This window comes from Danio rerio, chromosome 17, assembly GCF_052040795.2.
Source record: "Danio rerio strain M-AB ecotype USA chromosome 17, GRCz13ab, whole genome shotgun sequence".
In the NCBI taxonomy this organism is placed as follows: domain Eukaryota; kingdom Metazoa; phylum Chordata; class Actinopteri; order Cypriniformes; family Danionidae; genus Danio; species Danio rerio.
Genome location: NC_141037.1, coordinates 10,027,644 through 10,049,707, shown reverse-complemented (window position 1 = coordinate 10,049,707; position 22,064 = coordinate 10,027,644). Strand labels below are relative to the sequence as shown.

The 22,064-nt window shown below is 32.1% G+C and overlaps 1 protein-coding gene across 1 annotated transcript; it reads right to left on the bottom strand.

The window, feature by feature from the left end:
• Positions 1–6,770: 6,770 nt before the first annotated feature.
• On the bottom strand, positions 6,771–22,064 carry psmc1a (proteasome 26S subunit, ATPase 1a). Its single transcript, NM_200033.1, is given in 11 exon segments — positions 6,771–7,018; positions 9,829–9,983; positions 10,165–10,316; positions 12,491–12,680; positions 12,929–13,025; positions 16,051–16,179; positions 16,770–16,955; positions 18,921–19,045; positions 19,129–19,225; positions 19,361–19,414; positions 21,769–22,064. Coding segments are annotated over 11 exon segments (1,323 nt in total). The 5' UTR covers positions 21,772–22,064; the 3' UTR covers positions 6,771–6,883.

Here is a 22,064-nt window from a genome sequence, read left to right as displayed (position 1 = left end):
ATATTCATTAAAATGTGGCTAACAAATACCTTTTTTTTTTTTTTTTTTTTTGATGGGGCAAGTAAAAGACTTTTCCGCTGGCCCAACAAGGCCATTAGATAAAAAAATCCTTAACATTTAGCCCTGTTTAAGTCTGAAATTTAATTGATAATGGACTTTAAAAGTCTTACATTTCACTTGATGTAACCACCCTGCAGTTGGTATTTGGTGTGCTAATGAAATTGGTAAATAACTACAGTGTAAAACCCAACAGTCAACTTTATCAAATGAAATGAGTGTAGTTAACTCAAAATTGACTGAAAGTTAATTCTACTTTTTAAATTTGAAAAGACTTTCGAAAAGAAACATTTGATAAGAGTTTTGAACTCAGTATTGCAAGTAATGAGTTAATTAAATACCTCATAACTTCAACTTAAATGGAGTAAGTTCACAGTACTCATATAGATTAGTTTTTTTTTTTTTAAATAGTTTGTACCAATCAATCGATTTCCTCAAATGGTTTGAGTTCCCTTAACTTATTGGGTTTTACAGTACCATGTTGGTTTGAGTTCTCTTCATTTATTGGGTTTTACTGTGCTCAAATTGCTTCATTTACTCAAATAGATTAAGTTTACAGTACTCACTAGGATTAGTTTTTAAACTTAAGTTGTTTGTTGCAATCGGTTTCCTCAAATGGTTTGAGTTACCTTAACTTTTTGGATTTTAAAGTGTATTAAACTAGTCTGAAATGTATTATTATTATTATTTTTATAAAGGACAGTATGGCAAGTATCCCACTTGCCATATTGTCTTTTTTAAAGATAAATATAATAAAATAAGTCTCATGGTGAATTGTTTAAAGAGAAACAGCTAGATAAAATGTCTAGAAATATAATCAAAGCCTGTATCATATATGATCACTCTAAAAGTGAACATAATTTGAGTTCTTAGATATATTACCTTAATTTTGGACACTTTATATCAGTAAATTCCCAGTTTTCAGTACAATTCCTGTGAAAATGTCATACAAAAGAAAACCAGTCAATAACACACCAGGGTGAAGAATTAGCATGGACGGAGGGGACGTGTCCCCACCAATATTCAATGACTATTGAAAGGTCTGCACCATTCATTTAATTCACTTTTTAAAAATTTAGCTGTCAACATTAACCTAGACATGCAGAAAGGGTTAAATCACGATCTCTACCCAAATGTATGAACATTACATGAACATAATATGAACATTGTAATTGGCTGTGCCTTTTCCTGCTGTCATGGCTGTACTGTACATTCAAATGCAAGCAGTGCCAAAACTGCGGGAATTTTACGTTTAAGTCTAGATCGGTTAGGCGGCCGACCGGAAGTGCGATATGCACATTAATATAGCAGCATTTTCTTATGACACTGTATGACAATAATTAATATTTTTACAGTACTGTGACAATTGGGTTTAGGGTTGGGGTGGGCGTTAAAAAATACCAATTATTGGGTAATTTAATCATACATTTGTCATACTTGGTAGATGGTTGGGTTGGGGGTAGACGTTAATAAAAAACAATAAGTGGGAAATTTAATAAATAATATAAATAATTCTCGTGACTTCCGGTTGATTTCATATCCGATCTAGCAACAACCGAATTTTTACAGTGTAAAAATAAGGTGTGTGAGGTCGGTGACACATGCAAGTGATAATGGTGGCACCAAAACAAAACAAAAAAAAGAAGGTGGACATAAGGAGCTTTTTTCAAAGAAATGTTAAGTAACTTAAACTCAAGCTTGCTACTGAATGAGTCCGTAATAGAGGAAATGTTAATGCTGGGCATGGGTCCGGTAAGATTCTGACAGTATGATAACCTTGGTTAAAAATATCACGGTTTCACGGTGTTGTGATTACTGCTCTAAACTAAACTAAAACTTTTTTTCATTTTGAACACTGTATATTTTATTTTGAGAAACATTTCAAATACTTTGGAGCAGTAAACATGGTCAGGCTAAATAATTCAATTGAATTATTGATTTCTGCTGTCTTCATTTGTTTCAAAAATAGAGTTTTTTTTTTTTACAGTTTAAAAAAACATCTTTGGATATCTTTTCTGCTGGATATACTGTTGTCTTTAAAAAATTAAATAAATAAATAAATAAATAAATAAATAGTACATACCTTTGAAACGATATTGCAGAAAATATTGACGAAATTAAAACCTTGACTTTTTAAAACTTTGAAAAACGGTTATTGTCTCATGCCTAGTTAATGCTGGTTTTTTCCCTCTTTGATGCACAGTCTAGTGTTATAGCAGGCTGATATAGTCTGTGAAAAATAGGGTTGAAAACAAACTGCAGAATAAACCAACAGCTATGTAAAAAGTACAGTAGAGGTGGAGATTCAAAGGTCTCCACCAATGTCAAAAGATAATCTACGACCTTGTAACCATATTAAAATAACAAAAATGTGACCTTGAACTTGAGGCAAAATTTACAGCAAAAAAATTAATGAAAAATCCCAATTACAGTGACGTTCTTATTGAAATTACAGATTTTTAAGACAAAGTAAATTAATGGATGACAAATGTTACCGTGCTCTTGAACAGTCACAAACAGCTTTATTTTGCCTAAAAACTGAGCACTATTTTCTAATTATTTTCCCAGAAGATATAAATGATGTTAATGAGGATAAACCCAGTAGACGTTTACATGTATATTGTATGGAAAATGATCCTTTCTAGAATTGTTTTTCACAGCTGACTAACGTTAGATTGAAGTCGAATGCAGCTGGAGGGAAATATTACATTGTCTACAAGCACTTTGACACCGAATGAGCGATTAAGAACATGGTACATTTAAGGATGTGGTAGCTTAGACCTACCTCATGTTGTGATGTTTAATTTGTACTTTAATTGGCAGTCAACGTGAAAAGATGTTTGGGTTAGGCGTGATTTAATTTGAGGCGGGAACGAAGATGTCACGTGACGTTACAATTAAGACGCCATGAAATATATCGGTTTTGAAGATTGACGGTCGGTAACTAAACACAACGTTTATAATTACTAGATAGTATGTTTCAATGTTTTGTTTTTGAAATTTCACCAAAACAGAAAGCGCAGGCGATCTTGGTGTATCAAAATGTAGATAAACTATGAAAAACCTATCCTAGTAGCATCAACACAGGTGACACCTGCATCTCATCTGTAGCTGCAAAAATCGTAAACTGCCTCACTACTATAAGTAACAACAAAAAGGAAGGGTAAAATAAGATAAACGTGACAATAATATGTGGCAAAAGTAGTTGTACTACTCATACTAGCCACAGTAGTGCAAATTATACTCAGATTATCTACGTTTTATGGTGAGATGTTGAAGTATGCACTTGATAGGCACTTTACAATCCCATTAGGCCACTGGAGAGGATTTGGTAATTAAAGTGAGCCAACATAACTGTCAGGCCCGTAGCCAGCCTGGTGAAAGGGGTGGTTCTTTTTTCTCAAAAAGTGGACCTTTATGCAGTTATACGCCTCAGTTTCTACTTAACTATAAGATTTAAATACTGCATTTTAGTGATTTGATTAGTCAGTCAGATATCATCATAACCACACTTTTTGATGTATTAAAAATATTTCCTAAAAATTGCAATAAAAAAATTAAAACAAGTCTAATTTTTAAAATACAAATTTATTACATCATATATCATTAGGAAAAAATAGCAATCTGTTAAAGTTTTAAAGTAAAAAACTGTAGCCTATTACTATTATTTGGCCATTTCAATAAAAATAATAATAATTAAAACATAAAATAATAATAATAATAATAATAATACTGAATTCTTCAGAATTTTCTAGTCTCTTTGGTAAAAAAAAAAAAGTACATTTGAAAATTCCTGGATATCAAAAATAGCCAAAATATATTCAAATTAATTTAATATGGTCCGCTTCACACCTTTTTATTGCTCATTTTTATTTCAGAAAAAAGATTTAGAAATAAAGTTACCTGTAAAATGTTTTCTCTGTTTAAAATCAATACAGTAGTGAAAGAAGACTTCTCTTACATCAGATTATACTCCCACCGAATCAACAGCCAACAGAGAACTCCGTTTGGTCTGAAAAACTTTTCGATGGATTATTTTCATTACTTATCATGGCATAGCAGCCAAAATAGGACCCCCCTGGCTAAAGGCCTGAAGATTTAGAACATGTTTTATGCTTATAGTAAACATGTTTTAACAGAATTATGGCTGTAAAAGTGCACCTACAGGTGTTTCAGGCGCAGGCCAGATTTTCTCCAGGCCATAATTAATTTTGTTATTAATTTTGTGTAAAAAAAAAAATGGTTAGACTTGTCCAGTTTCATCTGGAATGCATCCCAGATCACCTTCTGAAGTGGTTTGGGCGATCGGATATCTGATCAGAATAAAACGAATGAAGTGAGCAAACAGCCTTATAAACACAGACGTGACGGGAATATATATTGAATATAAACATATTATGATAATTATATAATAAATATATTATATCATATTAAATTACATAAAATAATTAAAAGGACAAATGCTGGACATTTTGGCCTTGGGGGTGGTTAGTAGCAAGTAACATGCTATAAGGTTATGTGACCGCTAGATGGCGTTCTTGGATAATAAGAAGCTCACCACAACTAGGAGTTTGTCTGTCATTGGTCAGAGCAGTGTATCCTAGCCGGGCTCACTTTCTGATCTAATGTCTTTAATTATATTAATCTGTCTCCATATTCTACTGCATCCCAGAATATTACACAGCACCAAAAATGTAAATAAATATTCAGTATATTTATTATGATTTTGTCCACAGCCGACCGCAACTCGCCGTGACGGAGATTCCCGAGTCTGTGTGCTCCAATCAGGTGTGCTCTCTCCAGCGCTCACCATGACAACGAGACAACAGCAGTGACGTCGCATTGTAAACATTTGCATCTGCATTCCTATAAAGCTCGTCGGTTCTCTCTGTGTTGTCAGTTCGCTCGGTGTTGCTGTTTGTAATTGACCAAGGTGAGTTCAATACCTGACGGTAAAGAGGAGCCACGGCAATCTCACGAAGTCTGCTTCGTGAAGCTTCACTCGGGCCCGCCTGTGCTGTTTGCGTACATAAACGCAATATCGCGAAGATTATTACATGTTTGTTGCTCGAAATATGTGAGGCGGCTTGTGAACCCTAGGCAGGGATCAATACAAGCCGTGAGGACCCTCAGGGAAACACGGGAGGCCGGTAGTGGGACCTCGCTGCGATGGTTATGGTGGGTGGGAGCAGCGAGGCCCACTCATCGTCTATTTTAAACTATAGTTTCAAACTTTAGTTTACTATAGTTTAAAATAGAAACCACGGTAACTGTAATGTTTTAAGTGTGTCTGGCTGTTGTAATGTTTTGCTTTGTTTTTCAGCAGAGTTGTTGAGCAAAGAAGGACTGTTGAAAACAACAGCGGATTATATTGATGAGCGCGCATTATAATGTTTCCCTGCTGTTTTCTAACACTTTATCTTGTTTAGATAAGTTTGCAGGTCAAACAAAATAAACTATACTCTTTCTAAACACCTGTCTCGTGTTTTATTTGTCCTCTACAGCAATACACTGTCAGATAAGTCTGTTGAATGCATTTGTATGAAACATGGTTTGACAGTAGTCTAACAAATAAATACTTGTTATAAATGTACCTTCATTAGTCAACATTTAGTGTAGGTAATAAAAAGTTAATCAAAGATGTCCTAAGACATAATGGTATGTTATGGTTATTACATTACTGTATTTATTATTATTCTGTATGTTTAAAATCAGCAGAATCTACTATATATGTAACATGTCATGAACTTACTGTTATTCAAACATTTGCCTAATAAAAATGTCCTAAGACAAGAATGGGTTTTGTTTTGGTTTTATGTCAAACTACTGTAGGTTTTAGGTTGACTACAGCAGGTATCTATATCATAATATTGGTAGTCAGTCAGAGTTATTTAATGACCCAAATCAAGTAAAATGTCTTTTACTCAAGTACGTTTAGCATGCAAAAGTCAAATTTAAGTATATAAAATACAGTTTTGAACAACACAATTTTGTCATGTGAAAATGACCAGTGGGTGATGAGGAAAAAAGTTATGTATATATAAAAGAAGTTGAACATATTGTCATGAAATTTTGTGATAATGCATTTTTCTATTCATTTCCGTTAGACTTTCTTTTCTAAATCTATAATAGGTAAACTGCTCCCAGGTCAATCGTGACCATGATGACCAAAACATAGTAGATTAAGTACATCTGGATCAGTGTTTCTTAACCACGGTTCTGGAGGACCACCAGCTCGGCACATTTTCCTGTCACCTCAACCAAACACAATGGATTCAGAACATCAGTTCATTAGCAGAGACTAAAAGACCGGTAATAGGTGTGACAAAGGGGACATCCAAAACAAGCAGTGCTGGTGGTTCTTCAGGAACGTGGTTGAGAAACACTTATCTAGATTACATTTATACTATTATAGAACATACTTTTCCAGTCATTGCAAATTACAATTAAGTATGCATTTCTGAAGGTAGCCTATTTTGTGTGCATGAAACACACTGACACCACTAAAAGTGTTATAGGTAAAGCACTTATGATTAAACATCACTGTCAATAATTTCAAACCTACGAAACCTTTTTGCTGAAAGCCAACTATTTTCAGTTACCAATATTTTACTATAAAACATTCAAGACAATCCCAATATTCTAATACCTTACCAATGATAGCTAGATCTCAGTATTTGATCATGAGAGATTAAATTCAGCAAAGACTGAGAGAAACTCAAACATATTTAATTGGCATTGAGCACAAATGAACAACAGAGGGTTACGGCAAGAGTAAGTGTTTATACTGTGTATAAAAAAAGGAACAAGACTGGATGAGGACATATTAAAGGTAGAGTCCCTCTGGTGTTCCCTCCTGCTTCTTGTACAAGACGTTCTCTTTAGATTTCTTGAAGTCTTCGTTAGTAACCTTCATTCTCCGTTCCCTTAGAGCCATCAGCCCTGCCTCGGTGCAAATAGCCTAAAAAAAAAAAATAAAATAAATAAATAAATAAATAAATCACTGTTTACTAAGAAATGGATTGCATATTGACACTTAGCATCCTTTTGTTCTAGTTGTAGTTTATATTTTAGGCACTGAAAAGATGGGTCTATAATGATTGTACCATCATTACTCGCCATAATTCTTAAAAATTAATTAATTAATGAACAGCGAATCATATTTTCACACATTGACTTTTATTCTATTGTGCAGGAATTTATTTAAACATTCTTTAATCAAGTCAGGTGATTATGAAAAGAAAAAGAAAAACAATGCGCTCACAATGCAACAATGCAATCATAGCGCTTCACTTTTTCCACATTTTTTTTATGTTACAGCCTTAATCCAAAATGGATTAAATTAATTTATTTCCACAAAATTCTACACACAATACCCCATATAATGACAATGTGAAAAAAAAGAGTTTTTGAAATTGTCGCAAATTTATTAAAGATAAAAACCCTGAAAGATCACATGTACAGAAGTATTTACAGCCTTTGCTGTGAAGCTCTAAACTGAGCTCAGCTACATTCTGTTTCCACTGATCATTCTTGAGATGTTTCAGCAGCTTCATTGGAGTTCACCTGTGGTCAATTCAGTTGACTGGACATGATTTGAAAAGGCGTACACCTGTCTATATAAAGTCCCAGGGTTGACAGTGCATGTCAAAGCACAAACCAAGCATGAAGACAAAGGAACTGTCTGTAGACCTCCGAGACAGGATTGTCGAGGTACAAGGTTGGGGAAGGTTACAGAAACATTTCTGCTGCTCTGAAAGTTCTAATGAGCACAGTGGCCTTCATCATACGTAAGTGCAAGATGTTTAGAACCACCAGGACTCTTCCAAGCTGAGTGATCGGGGGAGAAGAGCCTTAGTCAGGGAGGTGATCAATAACCTGATGGTCACCCTGTCTGAGCTCCAGCGTTCTTCTGTTGAGAAAGGAGAACCTTACAGAAGGACAACCATCCTTGCAGCAATCCACCAATCAGGCCTGTATGGTAGAGTGGCCAGACGGAAGACACTCCTCACATGGAGTTTACCATAAGACATTTGAAGGACTCTCAGACCATAAGAAAATAAATTCTCTGGTCTGATGAGACTAAAATTGAACTCGTTGGAGTGAATGTCAGGCTTTACGTTTGTAGAAAACCAGGCACCGCTCATCACCAGGCTAATACCATCCCTACAGTGAAGCATGGTGGTGGCAGCATCATGCTGTGGGGGTGTTTTTCAGCAGCAGGAACTGGAAGACTAGTCAGGATAGAGGGAAAGATGAATGCAGCAATGTACAGAGACATCCTGAATGAAAACCTGCTTCACAGTGCTCTTGACCTCAGACTAGGGAGACGGTTTACCTTCCAGCAGGACAATGACACAAAGCACACCGTCAAAAATATCAATGGAGTGGCTTCACAACAACTCAGTGAATGTCCTTGAGTGGCTCAGCCAGAGCCCAGGCCTAAATCCTATTGAACATCTCTGGAGAGATCTGAAAATGGCTGTACACCGTCACTTCCCATCCAACCTAATAGAGCTTGAGAGGGACTGCAAAGAGGAATGGGCAACAATTCCCAAAGACAGGTGTGCCAAGCTTGTGGCGTCGTATTCAAAAAGACTTGAGGCTGTAATTGCTGCCAAAGGTGCATCAACAAAGTCTTGAGCAAAGGCTGTGAATGCTGATGTACATGTGATTTTTCAGGATTATTTTTTTTTTTTAACAAATTTGCAACAATTTCAAAATATATTTTTTCACATTGTCATTATGGGGTATTGTGTGTAGAATTTTGAGGAAGTAAATGAATTTAATCCATTTAAATAAGGCTGGAACATAAAAAATGTGGAAAAAGTGAAGCTCTATGAAGACTTTCCGGATGCACTGTACATTTCTATTTTGGTGAACTATCGCGTTAAAACTAAACTAAAATTGTAAAAGGTAGTTTATGCAAAATGACCAAACCATCTTGTTGTTTATACTTGTTTTTATATCCTAGTGGGCACTTAAACTTGAATGCACACAGACTCATGGAGACTTGTGTCAACATGGGGACCAAAATTAAGGTTTCCATGGGTAAACATGTTTATAAAAATACACAGAATTAAGTATTTTGAAAATGTAAAAATGCAGATTGCTTCCTGTGAGGGTTGGGTTAAGGGGTAGGTGGATATACAGTTTGTATACAGGGGGGCTCAAACTTTGTCCAACACACCTGCCTGGAAGTTTCTAGTATACCTAGAAAGAGCTTGATTGGCTTGTTCAGGTGTGTCTAATTGGGGTTGAAACTAAACTTTGCAGGACACCGACCCTCCAGAACCGAGTTTGGGTACCCCTGGTATAGCAGAGACCATTCATTACATCTATGAGAGTTCCCACAGGAACATAAGAATAAGTCTGTTATGCATCTAAACTTGATTGCAATCTAATCAAAACAACAAGCCCAGATAAATTAATTGTTTTCCAAATATGACTTGCCTAATTAAGCCTTTAAATTGCACTGAAAGCTGAATAATATGTTATTAATCTTGCAAAATATCTAGTAAAATCATACATACAATGGCAAAGACAAAAAAAATATTAGTTATTAAAATTGTTTAAAATGTGTTGAACAAAATCTCTCAGTTAAATGACACTTAGGATATATTTGATAAATAAAATAAATGTGCCTTCAGTTGTATTTAATTAATTCTATTTATATAGCAATTATTATCTTTATTTATTTTTTAATATATAAAAATTGATTTATTTGTATATTTTTATTTATATAGCAATTAAACTCTTGATGCTAGCTACCTTGATGTCAGCACCAGAGAGGTCGTCTTTAGCCAAGATGAGATCATCCAAAGTCACGTCATCCGCTACTGTCATCCTGCTGGTGTGGATCTGGAAAATCCTCCGCTTGGTTTTCTCATCCGGCAGTGGGAACTCAATCTTACGATCAATCCTACCTGCATAATCACAAAGGAAACATCTAATTTTAGTCTTCAATACAATAAGCTGCATTAAATGCATTTATGTGCACTTTAAATCTATCGTTTGTGACATTTGCATCAGGTCAGCAAATCCACTTCGATTCAATCAGCATGTGAAACCCATACCAGGAATAAACATGTGATCTGACTGATTCACCTGGTCTAATGAGAGCGGGGTCAAGTGTCTCGATCCTATTAGTAGCCATGATGACTTTAACATCTCCGCGGGAGTCAAATCCATCCAACTGGTTTAGCAGCTCCAGCATTGTTCTCTGGATCTCACGCTCTCCTCCTGAATTAGAGTCATACCTGAGGACAATATCAGTGCTCAATGTTCACAATACAGACAGACCAAAAAATTGCTAAATAACTAAATAAATAACTAAATAAAATAACTTTTAAATATTTTAAAACCGTAGGAAACCCTGGGTATCAACATATGTATGGTTTAATATTAGGGATGCTTCGTTCGATTGCCCGATAATCACATTTCACAACTGATTGGTACTCATTGATCTGGTTTGTTTACAATTTTACAAGCATAGGAAGATGTATCTGGGTAATGCCATCAGCAGCGCTACAACACATGAGCAATGCTTCCAAATTGCATTATTAATCATTTTTCTTACCATTTCCTTTTCATTTTATAAAGCTGTTTCTGACCATTACATGTATGCAACATCCTTAATTTATTATCTTAGGTGGGGCAAGATCTCATACTCAAAGGGTAATTGTGCTTATGCAATGGCAAAGTTATATAAAGCTTGAAGTATCAGAATAGGTACTCTGTATCGGCCGATCGACATGACAAGAAATCGATACTCTGTATCGGCTGCAAAAATCCTGATCGGAGCATCCCTACTCAATAAAATGTAAATTATGCCTCTTTGTGAAATATGTATAAAAAATAAACAAGTAAGTTATGTTATGCAATAAAATCTACATTTATTTTGCGCCATGGGTGCTGCCATTGTTTTAAAAAAATAAATTTAAATTGGGAGTAATTTATGAAGTAATTTGGGAGCTCCACTTAAATCCCATTATAAACGCACCAAAACTACTGATATAAAATTCTCCTAATATGCAACATTTGCCGCTTTTGGTTGTAATTTTACCATTATACAATTAAATCCCTTCAGGCATTTACGGCCACATCAATCATACCACGAAGGAAACTTTATTATATATAAACATTTTTGTTAGTATATATTTACATGAAGTTTTCCCAACTGTCTGCTCAAGTAAATAGTTAATGAAAATAGTTCAACTGTTTATTTTGGTGAATTTGGTGAAAGTATAAATAAGTTTAATTATATTCAATAAATTAAAATTGATTTTACATTTAAATGACTTTGTTTTATATAAAAAATAACTACTATTGTTTAAAAAAATTTAATATTCCTGTCATGCAAAGCAGAGTTTAAAATAAAATAATACTAAAACTGCTTCATAAAATTATTGTTAAAATAGTTGTCCTGCTTGATATTGTTTTGAGACATGACTTTATGATTCAGATGAACAACATTTATTTAAAAGATTAAACAAGTGAATATTCCTCAAATTGTATACATTTTAGTTCATATAAAAAGTTGCTTAAAGGTGCAGTATGCAAGTTTGACACCCAGTGGTTAAACTGGATATTGCATTCCTGGATCAAAACACACGCAAGCACAGGTTGCCAGAATAAGGACACCAACAGGAGTGTGCTTGACTATCGAGCCTAAAGCCTGATTAAAATTGTGTTCTAAATAAAAGCAACCGCACATGATAGAAGGAATATTTTAACATTAAAAGGAGCTTCTGTCCTAACCAACACCTGAAATTTTTATTTTAGAAACGGTTTCGATTTTTTGCAACTGAACAACAACAAATTTGTTGAGATGATCACCTTGGGTACACCTCCTGAGCTTTATTTAGTGTTAAATGTTCATATTGCGAGTTTGAATACCATTTTACAAGACATGTATTGCCATACTACTGCAAGCAGAGATCTTGAAAATATGGGTGTTTCTGGGACAAATAACAAAATGGGTAGGTGGCTGAAGATGGGTCTGAAATACAGGAGACTCCCAAGAAATACAGAAGTGTTGGTGACCAACCAACATCGTAACAGGCTGTTATCGGTCCAATCAGCGCAGATTAGCTTCACGCTAAGAAGGGGGTTTGGGAACAAATAAATAGCTGAACGATTCATATGGGAGTCGCTGGAATAATTAGGTAAAAATAAACGCATATTACAACACAAAAGTGTTTTTTGACCTTGCATGCATATCAACCTGTTGTTGGAGACCCTTAAAACCAAAATATGACCACTTTTAACGTATAATGGGGGCTCTTTAAATATCTGCAAACATATTATGGTATTTTTATGCTTTAAAAGAGTCAAAAACTTAGATACAGGAACTTCCACTTAAGCCGATCACTACAAAAACCAGCTAATGCCAGAGAAAAGCCAAAGACTTTGAACTAATCTTCACACACACCTCTTTGTGCCGATAGCGTCGATCTCATCTATGAAGACAATTGAGGGAGCGTGTTCCTCTGCCACTCTGAAGAGTTCTCGCACCAGTTTGGGACCATCGCCCAGGTATTTCTGAATCAGCTCTGAGCCCACAACCCTCAGGAAGGTGGCAGATGTCTGATTCGCCACCGCCTTCGCCAGAAGAGTCTTGCCTGCACACCAGGAGTACATAACATCAACATAAAACATACGCTACCTATATTTTCATGACAAAAACATTTTATTAATAGAGATATACCATTAAAAACCACAAACAAATACATTAATTAGATACAATTTTTAGAATTAATATCTGATCAAAATTCTTACAAATCTTTCCTGGTGACACTTTTATCTCTTTGAGTTACTTATTTCATAAAAAAAGCCTTGTCAATTAGATTTTAAGACCCCTCAGACCCACCTGTTCCTGGTGCACCGTACAGAATGACCCCTTTAGGTGGTTTTATTCCCATCTCTTCATAATACTCTGGATGTGTGAGGGGGAGCTCCACTGACTCCTATAAGAAAAAAGGCACATGATCGAACAAGCCCTGGATTTCATTTTTTAGTTACGCACAGTTCATGAGGGCATCTATTGCAATTGCAAAATGTAAGGGCGTTTTATAGACTTAGACCGATTAATTTGTTCCAAAACAGGAATTCAAATTGTTATCATGTTGCTTTTTGTTCTTGGTGCAGTTCGCTTTCACATGCCAAAGTTTCTAAATAGACCATAATAGTTCAAACAAGTAACGTGCGTGCGAGTAAACTCTTCTCACATTGGTCAGTTTGGTTTATTTTCCAGGATTCTGCTCAGCTGTCATGCATCATTTTAATTTATGGTGATGACAAATGAGACATAATCGAAAAGGTGCGCTTTCATTTTGAATAGCAACACCCACAGACAGTAACCACTACACTTATTAATTCACTATAGTCTTCTATGTGAAGCTGCTTTGACACAATCTACATTGTAAAAGTGATATACAAATAAAGATGAATTGAATTAAATTGAATTACCACCAAATGTAAATCAGAGGTAAGCATTTCTCATACAGAGCCTCATTTCAGTTGTCAAGGGTTGAAAAATCTATATTGATTCTACATCAAGTTAAGGAAAAAGGTAATAATATTATAAATGTTTTAATAGTTCAGCTAGACAGCATGCTTTTACTTTCGTATTTGACATAAACACAATTTTACCAGTGGGAATGATATTCCTACTTATCATTCTTTCTTCTTATAGCCATATAAATCATCACCTTAGACTTAATAATTTAGTTATTGACATTTTCTTTATTAAATAACAACTTATTTACATTGTGATGTTTTTTTATAAGTCTTTTTACATTAAGACTTTTTATTTAAAATGTTTTATTTACAGTCAAACTATTTTGGCTCTATAAGGTTCTTTCTGTGAGCCAATCAGCATTTCGAATGCATTCACAAGGACTAATCAGAATCAGCTTTTTTTGTCATTTCACCCGACTGCTTCATTGACAGCAGGATAGACCAGAAAGAAACACAAAATCAGAATCGACTAAATAATGCTGCATCACAAAAAAAAAAAAAACTGAAACTGAAGAGATGTGTGCAAATGTGATGTTTTAGAAGTATTTTTTTTTACATTGAGATGAAATGTTCAATTTTACATTGTCGAAAAAGAAACGGTTATTAAAAAAATGTTATATGTTAAATGTGAAATAATTTTATTTGTATATATATATATATATATATATATATATATATATATATATATATATATATATATATATATATATATAGTACAAACCTTTACAATATATTAAATATATAAATGTGAAATATTTTTATTTGTATATATATATATATATATATATATATATATATATATATATATATATATATATATATATATATATATATATATATAGTACAAACCTTTACAATATATTAAATATATAAATGTGAAATATTTTAATTTGTGTGTGTATATATAGTACAAACATTTTTCATATATTAAATTTATTAAATGCAAAACATTGTTATTTGTGTATGTATATATATATATAGTACAAAAAAATTAATATATTCAATATATTAAATATGAAATTTATTTATTTGTGTGTGTATATATAGTACAAACATTTTACATATATTAAATATATTAAATGTAAAATATTTTTATTTGTATGTGTATATAAAGTACAAACATTTTTCATATATTAAATGTGAAATATTTTTTTGTGTGTGTGTGTGTGTGTGTGTGTGTGTGTGTGTGTGTGTGTGTGTGTGTATATATAGTACAAACATTTTACATATATTAAATAAAATAAATGTGAAATATTTTTATTTGTGTGTATATATACTATAAACCTTTATTATATAATAAATATAATAAATGTGAAATATTTTTATTTCTGTATATATACAATACAAACATTTTTCTGAGTTTATTAAACTCATTTGCTCGTTGTCTGTTTTCTTTTAAAGTCTTTAAATTTGATATTAGGACTTGAAGGGCAAATAGTTAATTCATGAGACAATTAATATAATTATAATATAATTCAACTCAATTCAAATAAATATAATTCAACAATTCATATAAAAGCACAAAATTCAATCAATATTCCCAAATTAATTACATAAAATTATCATCTGCACTGGATAAAATATTTAGCACAGCCATGTGCTTAAATTGAACTAAAAAAATTTATCCAAAAACATTAAATAAATGTTATAGAAAGTAAAAAATTTACTTTCTCAAGCATCAGCAAATTGTTACAACACCAATTTGTATTTTTTTGTGATTGTATTGTTTGAAAAGTAATGCTTCAATGAATCATCTGCCAGATAGAACCTTATAATTACAAGTGGGTAGTGACTTTTCATAATTAGAAGGTTCTATCTGCATTTGCCCTGTTTTATTTACCCCAATTTACAAGTTTAAGAGAATGTTGATAACGTACATTTAGAGTACATTTATGGTCTCTGTCATGTTGATGTATGAAAGAGAACTGTTACACATACATTGTTTACTATATGGAATGCAAAAATTGCTCAACATCTCAAAGTTTTTTAAAAAACAGATAAAACTTTATAATTCAAAGGTGATGATATGCCTATTACATATCTATACACTGTGATATAGTCTGATTCGTTAGCTAGTCGTATTGCTTTCTTACTACAACCGAACCGATCTAGAGTTTGTTTCAATCGAGCCAAGACTACCTCGTTCAAGTGGTCTCGAAGCAAATGTTGTGGAGCAGATCAGAGCATGACTGCGGAAGTTACATATGCCCAAATGAACTGAGCTAAGGGGGCAGACATATCAGTTTCCAAAACACAGAGGTGTGAAAGCACCCTTTTTTAAAAGAAAGCAGTTTCTACAAAATGCAATAAAAAAAACTTGAATTTCTGCAGATAAAAATAAATTAAATCTAATTACATAACACACTCGCATGTCTCAGCTCTTATAAACTAATTTAAATACAAAAACTCACTTTTTAGACAACTGACGGATGAAATGGAAATGAATAATGTTTCAGAACCAATCGAAAGCACCTTGATTTCTTGAATCTGGCTGTCCAAACCTCCGATATCTGCATATGTCTCCTGTGGGGCTTTTTCTACTTTCATTACAGTCACCAGAGGGTCTGTGTCATCCATCAGCACCCCGATTACGGCATGAACCTGCAAACAGTTATACAAGTCAATTATAATTGCAGAAATATTATAACAATGAATGCATAATAAAATAAATATAAACAAACAGTACTAAAACTGATTTCTGGAGTCAAATCAATTGAAGTGAATCAACATGTCTATATACAGTTGAAGTCAGAATTATTAGCCCCCTTTGTATTTTTTTTCTTTTTCAAATATTTCCCAAATGATGTGTAACAGAGCAAAGAATTTTTTCACAATATTTCCCATAATATTTTTTTTCTAGAGAATGTCTTATATGTTTTATTTTGGCTAGAATGAAAGCAGTTTTAAACTTTAAAAAAAAAACATTTTAATGTCAATATTATCAGCCCTCCTTTAATTTAATTGCCTACAGAACAAACCATTGTTATAACATGACTTGCCAAATTACTCAAACTTGCCAAGTTAACCAAATTAAGCCTGGTAATTGCACTTTAAGCTGAATACTACTGTCTTGAAAAGTATTGTGTAATAAATATAAAAGAAAGAAAATATAACAGGAGGGCTAGTAATTCTGACTTCACCTTAACTTCCAGATTCTAAAGGTCTTCAGTGATTTGAAAGACTTTACTAACCTTGTGGTTCAGTAGCACAGAGCAGCCGGGTTCCAGCAAGTCTTTATCTACAAATGACAGAATGCTGACATAATGTTCAGAGCCCACTGAAGTCGACACAATGGCGTGGTTATCATCAATGATCTCCTCCAGAGTTCCCACAGACATGGGTGTCCCTCTGAGATCATCCACTTTAGACCTCTCCTCCTATAAAACAAAACAAGACTTGATGTTAAAAGCCTGCTTATCTATTAGGTTCCAGAGTTCAACAAGTATTATTATTAAAATCACCCTTTATATGCCATTTTATTTTAATGTTTTTATTTTGGTGGTCAATTACAATAGATACATGAATCTGAAGTCCTCAAAAAATATAATCTTCTCATAAAATGCATAATAGCGTCAGCATTTTATCAATTATAATAATACACTTTATTTTATAGAGCACCTTTAAAAGCAAACAATAAAGGCTGTGTAAACAATACAATAAAATAATACAAAAATCAACAAGAAGTCAGTTCAAGGATCCAGTATCTCTAAGCCCAAATTTCCAAAAAGTCTACTCCGCTCTGATTGGTCAGATCAAGGTGTATTGTGATTGGACGAACACTTACAGCAACTCTGGCCCTTTAAATCCACTTTCCAGAATACTTTAGCTCCAACCATAATCAAATAGACATAAATAAACAAATTAATAGCTTTAGGACTACTATAAAATTACAGACAAGTGATTTTGATCAAAGTTGGAGTTAAACTTTGCAGAAAAGTGGATCTTAAGGGCTAGATTTGAGAACGCTTGACTCACAACTTATGTGGAAAACCAAATGTACATTACCATATTTGACTTTCAGCTACAGAGGATACACATTGATATAAATTAATGATATAATATAAAGTTAACTTTATCAATTTGAGCTCTATTTTAAAGTGCTAATCCTTTAAAAGTGAATGCAATGTGAGTTTGCTTTTCTGAGATTTAAAAGAACTGGTTGTTTTTGACATGTTGTGAACCACAGAAAACAAACTATTCCAGGCTTCAGCTACAACTACAGTTTTTGGGGTAAAGTAGACATTGTTAGTCGTCAACCATAAGCTAAAATCACAAAAGTAGGCTGCAAACCCAATAATATAATAATAAATATAATATCTGAAAAAGTAAAATGGGGCACTTTATTAAATAAATTTTTGCTTATATTTATTATTTATACATATACAGATGAAGTCAGAATTATTAGCGCCCGTTTATTTTTTTCTCTAATTTCTGTTAAACGGAGTAAAGATTTTTTTTCAACAAATTTGTAAACATAATAGTTTTAATAACTCATTTTTAATTTTATCTTAACCATGATGACAGTAAATAATATTTGACTAGATATTTTTAAGACACTTCTATACAGCTTAAACAGACATTTAAAGGCTTAACTAGGTTAATTAGCTAGGCAGGTTAGGGTATTTAGGCAAGTTATTGTATAATGATGGTTCATGATTTCTAATGTAGACTATCAAAAAAGTTAGCTTAAATGGGCTAATCATTTTGTTTTGTTTTAAAGATTAAAAACTGCTTTTATTCTAGCCAAAATAAAACAAATAAGACTTTCTCCAGAAGAAAAAATATTATCAGACATACTGTGAAAATTTCCTTGCTCTGTTAAACATCATTTAGGAAATATAAAAAAAAAAAATTCAAAGGGGGGGCTAATAATTGTGACTTCAACTGAATATGCCATGTGCTCAGCTCTTGGCTATAATCATGACATCATTATTAAGAATTACTTAATAAATAATTTACAAAAATAACTGATTCTTAATAATCACAAATTTAACCAAGAAAATCAACTAAAATAACAACTCAGTTGTTTCAGTTTCATCAATGATAAATATTCTAAAATTCCTTAAAATATTTCCTTTATCTAATATAATTTAAAAATATACAATCTATTAAAACAGATTTAATAGTCAAAATATTAATACATTTCTCTTCCCCCTACAAATAATATGAGTGAAAGTGAAACCCGGATATATTTTTTTAAAATTGGTAATTACTACTTTCATTCACTAATGAATATTTGGGTCAAAATACAGTTCTTACGAGTAATTAAACATGTAGAAAATAAGGGAAACATATTTATATTGTCTGAATACTATATAAAAGATATAATGAAAGTGTTGCACCTCCTGTTTCTCCTCCAGTGGCTTCATCTGCTCCTGGTTCCTGATGAACTCCTCCTCCATCAGCAGATAATCTTTGATTCTCTCCTGTTTGAGGAGTTTCAGTCTGCACTGAGTGTGTGGAGTGACTGAGGAAAGAAGTGACATTGTTAGATTTTTATAAATTAATACTATTATTTATCTGGTCACAGTTTACTGAAGTTTATTTTACCCAGAGGGAGTTTGCTTGCAGCATCCGGTCCCTTCACCTTCTTCTTCTTCTTCCCAACTCTTGTGGGAATGGGAGGCTCATATTTCTTTTTCTTATCCTAGAAATTGATGCATATCAATTTTGTTCATATCAATTGTTCAAATTTCTTTAAAACAAATCTCTTTAGCCTATTTTCATGTCTTTTTTTAACCAATAAAATAGTAATGTGTGTATTTGTAAAATAAATACTCACTTTGTCATCTTTCTTTCCTCCTCCAGGTCCTTGCCCTCCACTCTGACTTTGACCCTGTGAAATGATAAAAATAAAATCATATAATTTGATGTTCTGATTTCTATTATCTGTCTTATGAATTTTTATTTTTAAATAATTTGATTTTTTGATGTCTATTATCTGACTTATTCATTTGTATTGTTTTAATAATATTATGTTTTAATGTCTATTAACTGACTTGTTAATTTGTATTCTTTAATAATATGATGTTTTAATGTCTATTAACTGACTTGTTAATTTGTATTCTTTAATAATATGATGTTTTGATGTCTATTAACTGACTTGTTAATTTGTATTCTTTAATAATATGATGTTTTGATGTCTATTAACTGACTTGTTAATTTGTATTCTTTAATAATATGATGTTTTGATGTCTATTAACTGACTTGTTAATTTGTATTCTTTAATAATATGATGTTTTGATGTCTATTAACTGACTTGTTAATTTGTATTCTTTAATAATATGATGTTTTGATGTCTATTAACTGACTTGTTAATTTGTATTCTTTAATAATATGATGTTTTGATGTCTATTAACTGACTTGTTAATTTGTATTCTTTAATAATATGATGTTTTGATGTCTATTAACTGACTTGTTAATTTGTATTCTTTAATAATATGATGTTTTGATGTCTATTAACTGACTTGTTAATTTGTATTCTTTAATAATATGATGTTTTGATGTCTATTAACTGACTTGTTAATTTGTATTCTTTAATAATATGATGTTTTGATGTCTATTAACTGACTTGTTAATTTGTATTCTTTAATAATATGATGTTTTGATGTCTATTAACTGACTTGTTAATTTGTATTCTTTAATAATATGATGTTTTGATGTCTATTAACTGACTTGTTAATTTGTATTCTTTAATAATATGATGTTTTGATGTCTATTAACTGACTTGTTAATTTGTATTCTTTAATAATATGATGTTTTGATGTCTATTAACTGACTTGTTAATTTGTATTCTTTAATAATATGATGTTTTGATGTCTATTAACTGACTTGTTAATTTGTATTCTTTAATAATATGATGTTTTGATGTCTATTAACTGACTTGTTAATTTGTATTCTTTAATAATATGATGTTTTGATGTCTATTAACTGACTTGTTAATTTGTATTCTTTAATAATATGATGTTTTGATGTCTATTAACTGACTTGTTAATTTGTATTCTTTAATAATATGATGTTTTGATGTCTATTAACTGACTTGTTAATTTGTATTCTTTAATAATATGATGTTTTGATGTCTATTAACTGACTTGTTAATTTGTATTCTTTAATAATATGATGTTTTAATGTCTATTAACTGACTTGTTAATTTGTATTCTTTAATATTTTGATGTTTTTATGTCTATTAACTGACTTGTTAATTTGTATTCTTTAATATTTTGATGTTTTGATGTCTATTATCTGACTTATTCATTTGTATTCTTTAATAATTTGATGTCTATTATCTGACTTATTCATTTGTATTCTTTTAAAGCATTAATTTATAACATATAACAAATACACATTTGTAACCACACAACATTTCTTAGAATTTAAATAAATACACACAATAAATGGACATTTATATGGAGAGTTTAGATGCAAAAACCTTTAAATGTCATCTGAAATTACATTTTTATCAGACTCCTGTGTGTATGTTCAGTAATATCACTTTTATGGCAAAGAATAAGTCATTTCCCTGGTCTTTAAAGTGAAATATCTCAACATAAACAAAGGAGGCTGAGAAAAATGTTCATTTTTCGATGGAAATTTCAGACGGGACAGAAGTTTTTGCATTTGAACTCTTACTATATTGGAAATAATTAGTTCAAGAAGTTTAACTTTATCAATTAGTGCAATATTTATTTATTTTTTATATTAGAACAATGGTATATTTGTATCTAACATTCAGATTAACTAAAACACTTTACTTTGTGTTGGTAATCCTAATGTACATCATTTATTTGTACCGTTTAAATGCTTTAATATGCAGTGAATGTGTGTTTACATATAACGTTATACAGGCCTTTATGAATTTATTATGATTCGCTTTATATTGCTCGAATTGAACACGTGCACTTCATTTTACCAGTAACACTGTTTAATAATAGGTACATATAATAACAATATAACATAATACCGTTAATCAACAATACGTTGCTAACATTGAGGTTTTAAGACACAGCTTAACGTTATACGCTAATACCAACTGTTACAAGCTAACTTCGCTGCTTTACTGTCACGCAAATGCTACAAAGGACACAAATGTTAAAGCATTCTAAATCTATATAATTCATTTTACACGTATAAATGAGTATCTTAAACATAAAAGGAATTTAAAATGAAAAGAAATGAAATATGCTGGCTCACCATTGTCGTTTGACGGCTGTTTCTTCTTCTGCACTAATGTTAGTAGCACAAGTCAGTTGTTTCTTCTCCGCCACCGTCTGGAGAGGAGGGAGCATTGATTGAAGACCCCAGTATTTGTTCGTGATGATTATAAGCTTTCAAATTACTTTATATTGATACAATTATTTTAAAAGATTGTTTTTATTTTATTAGTTGCCTTTATTTACAAGGGTCTAAATCGTTAAGTGTGCATAAACTCAAACGATCGCCAGAGCACATTGCTTGCACCTAGAGTTGAGGTTAGAGTCTCGCAAGAT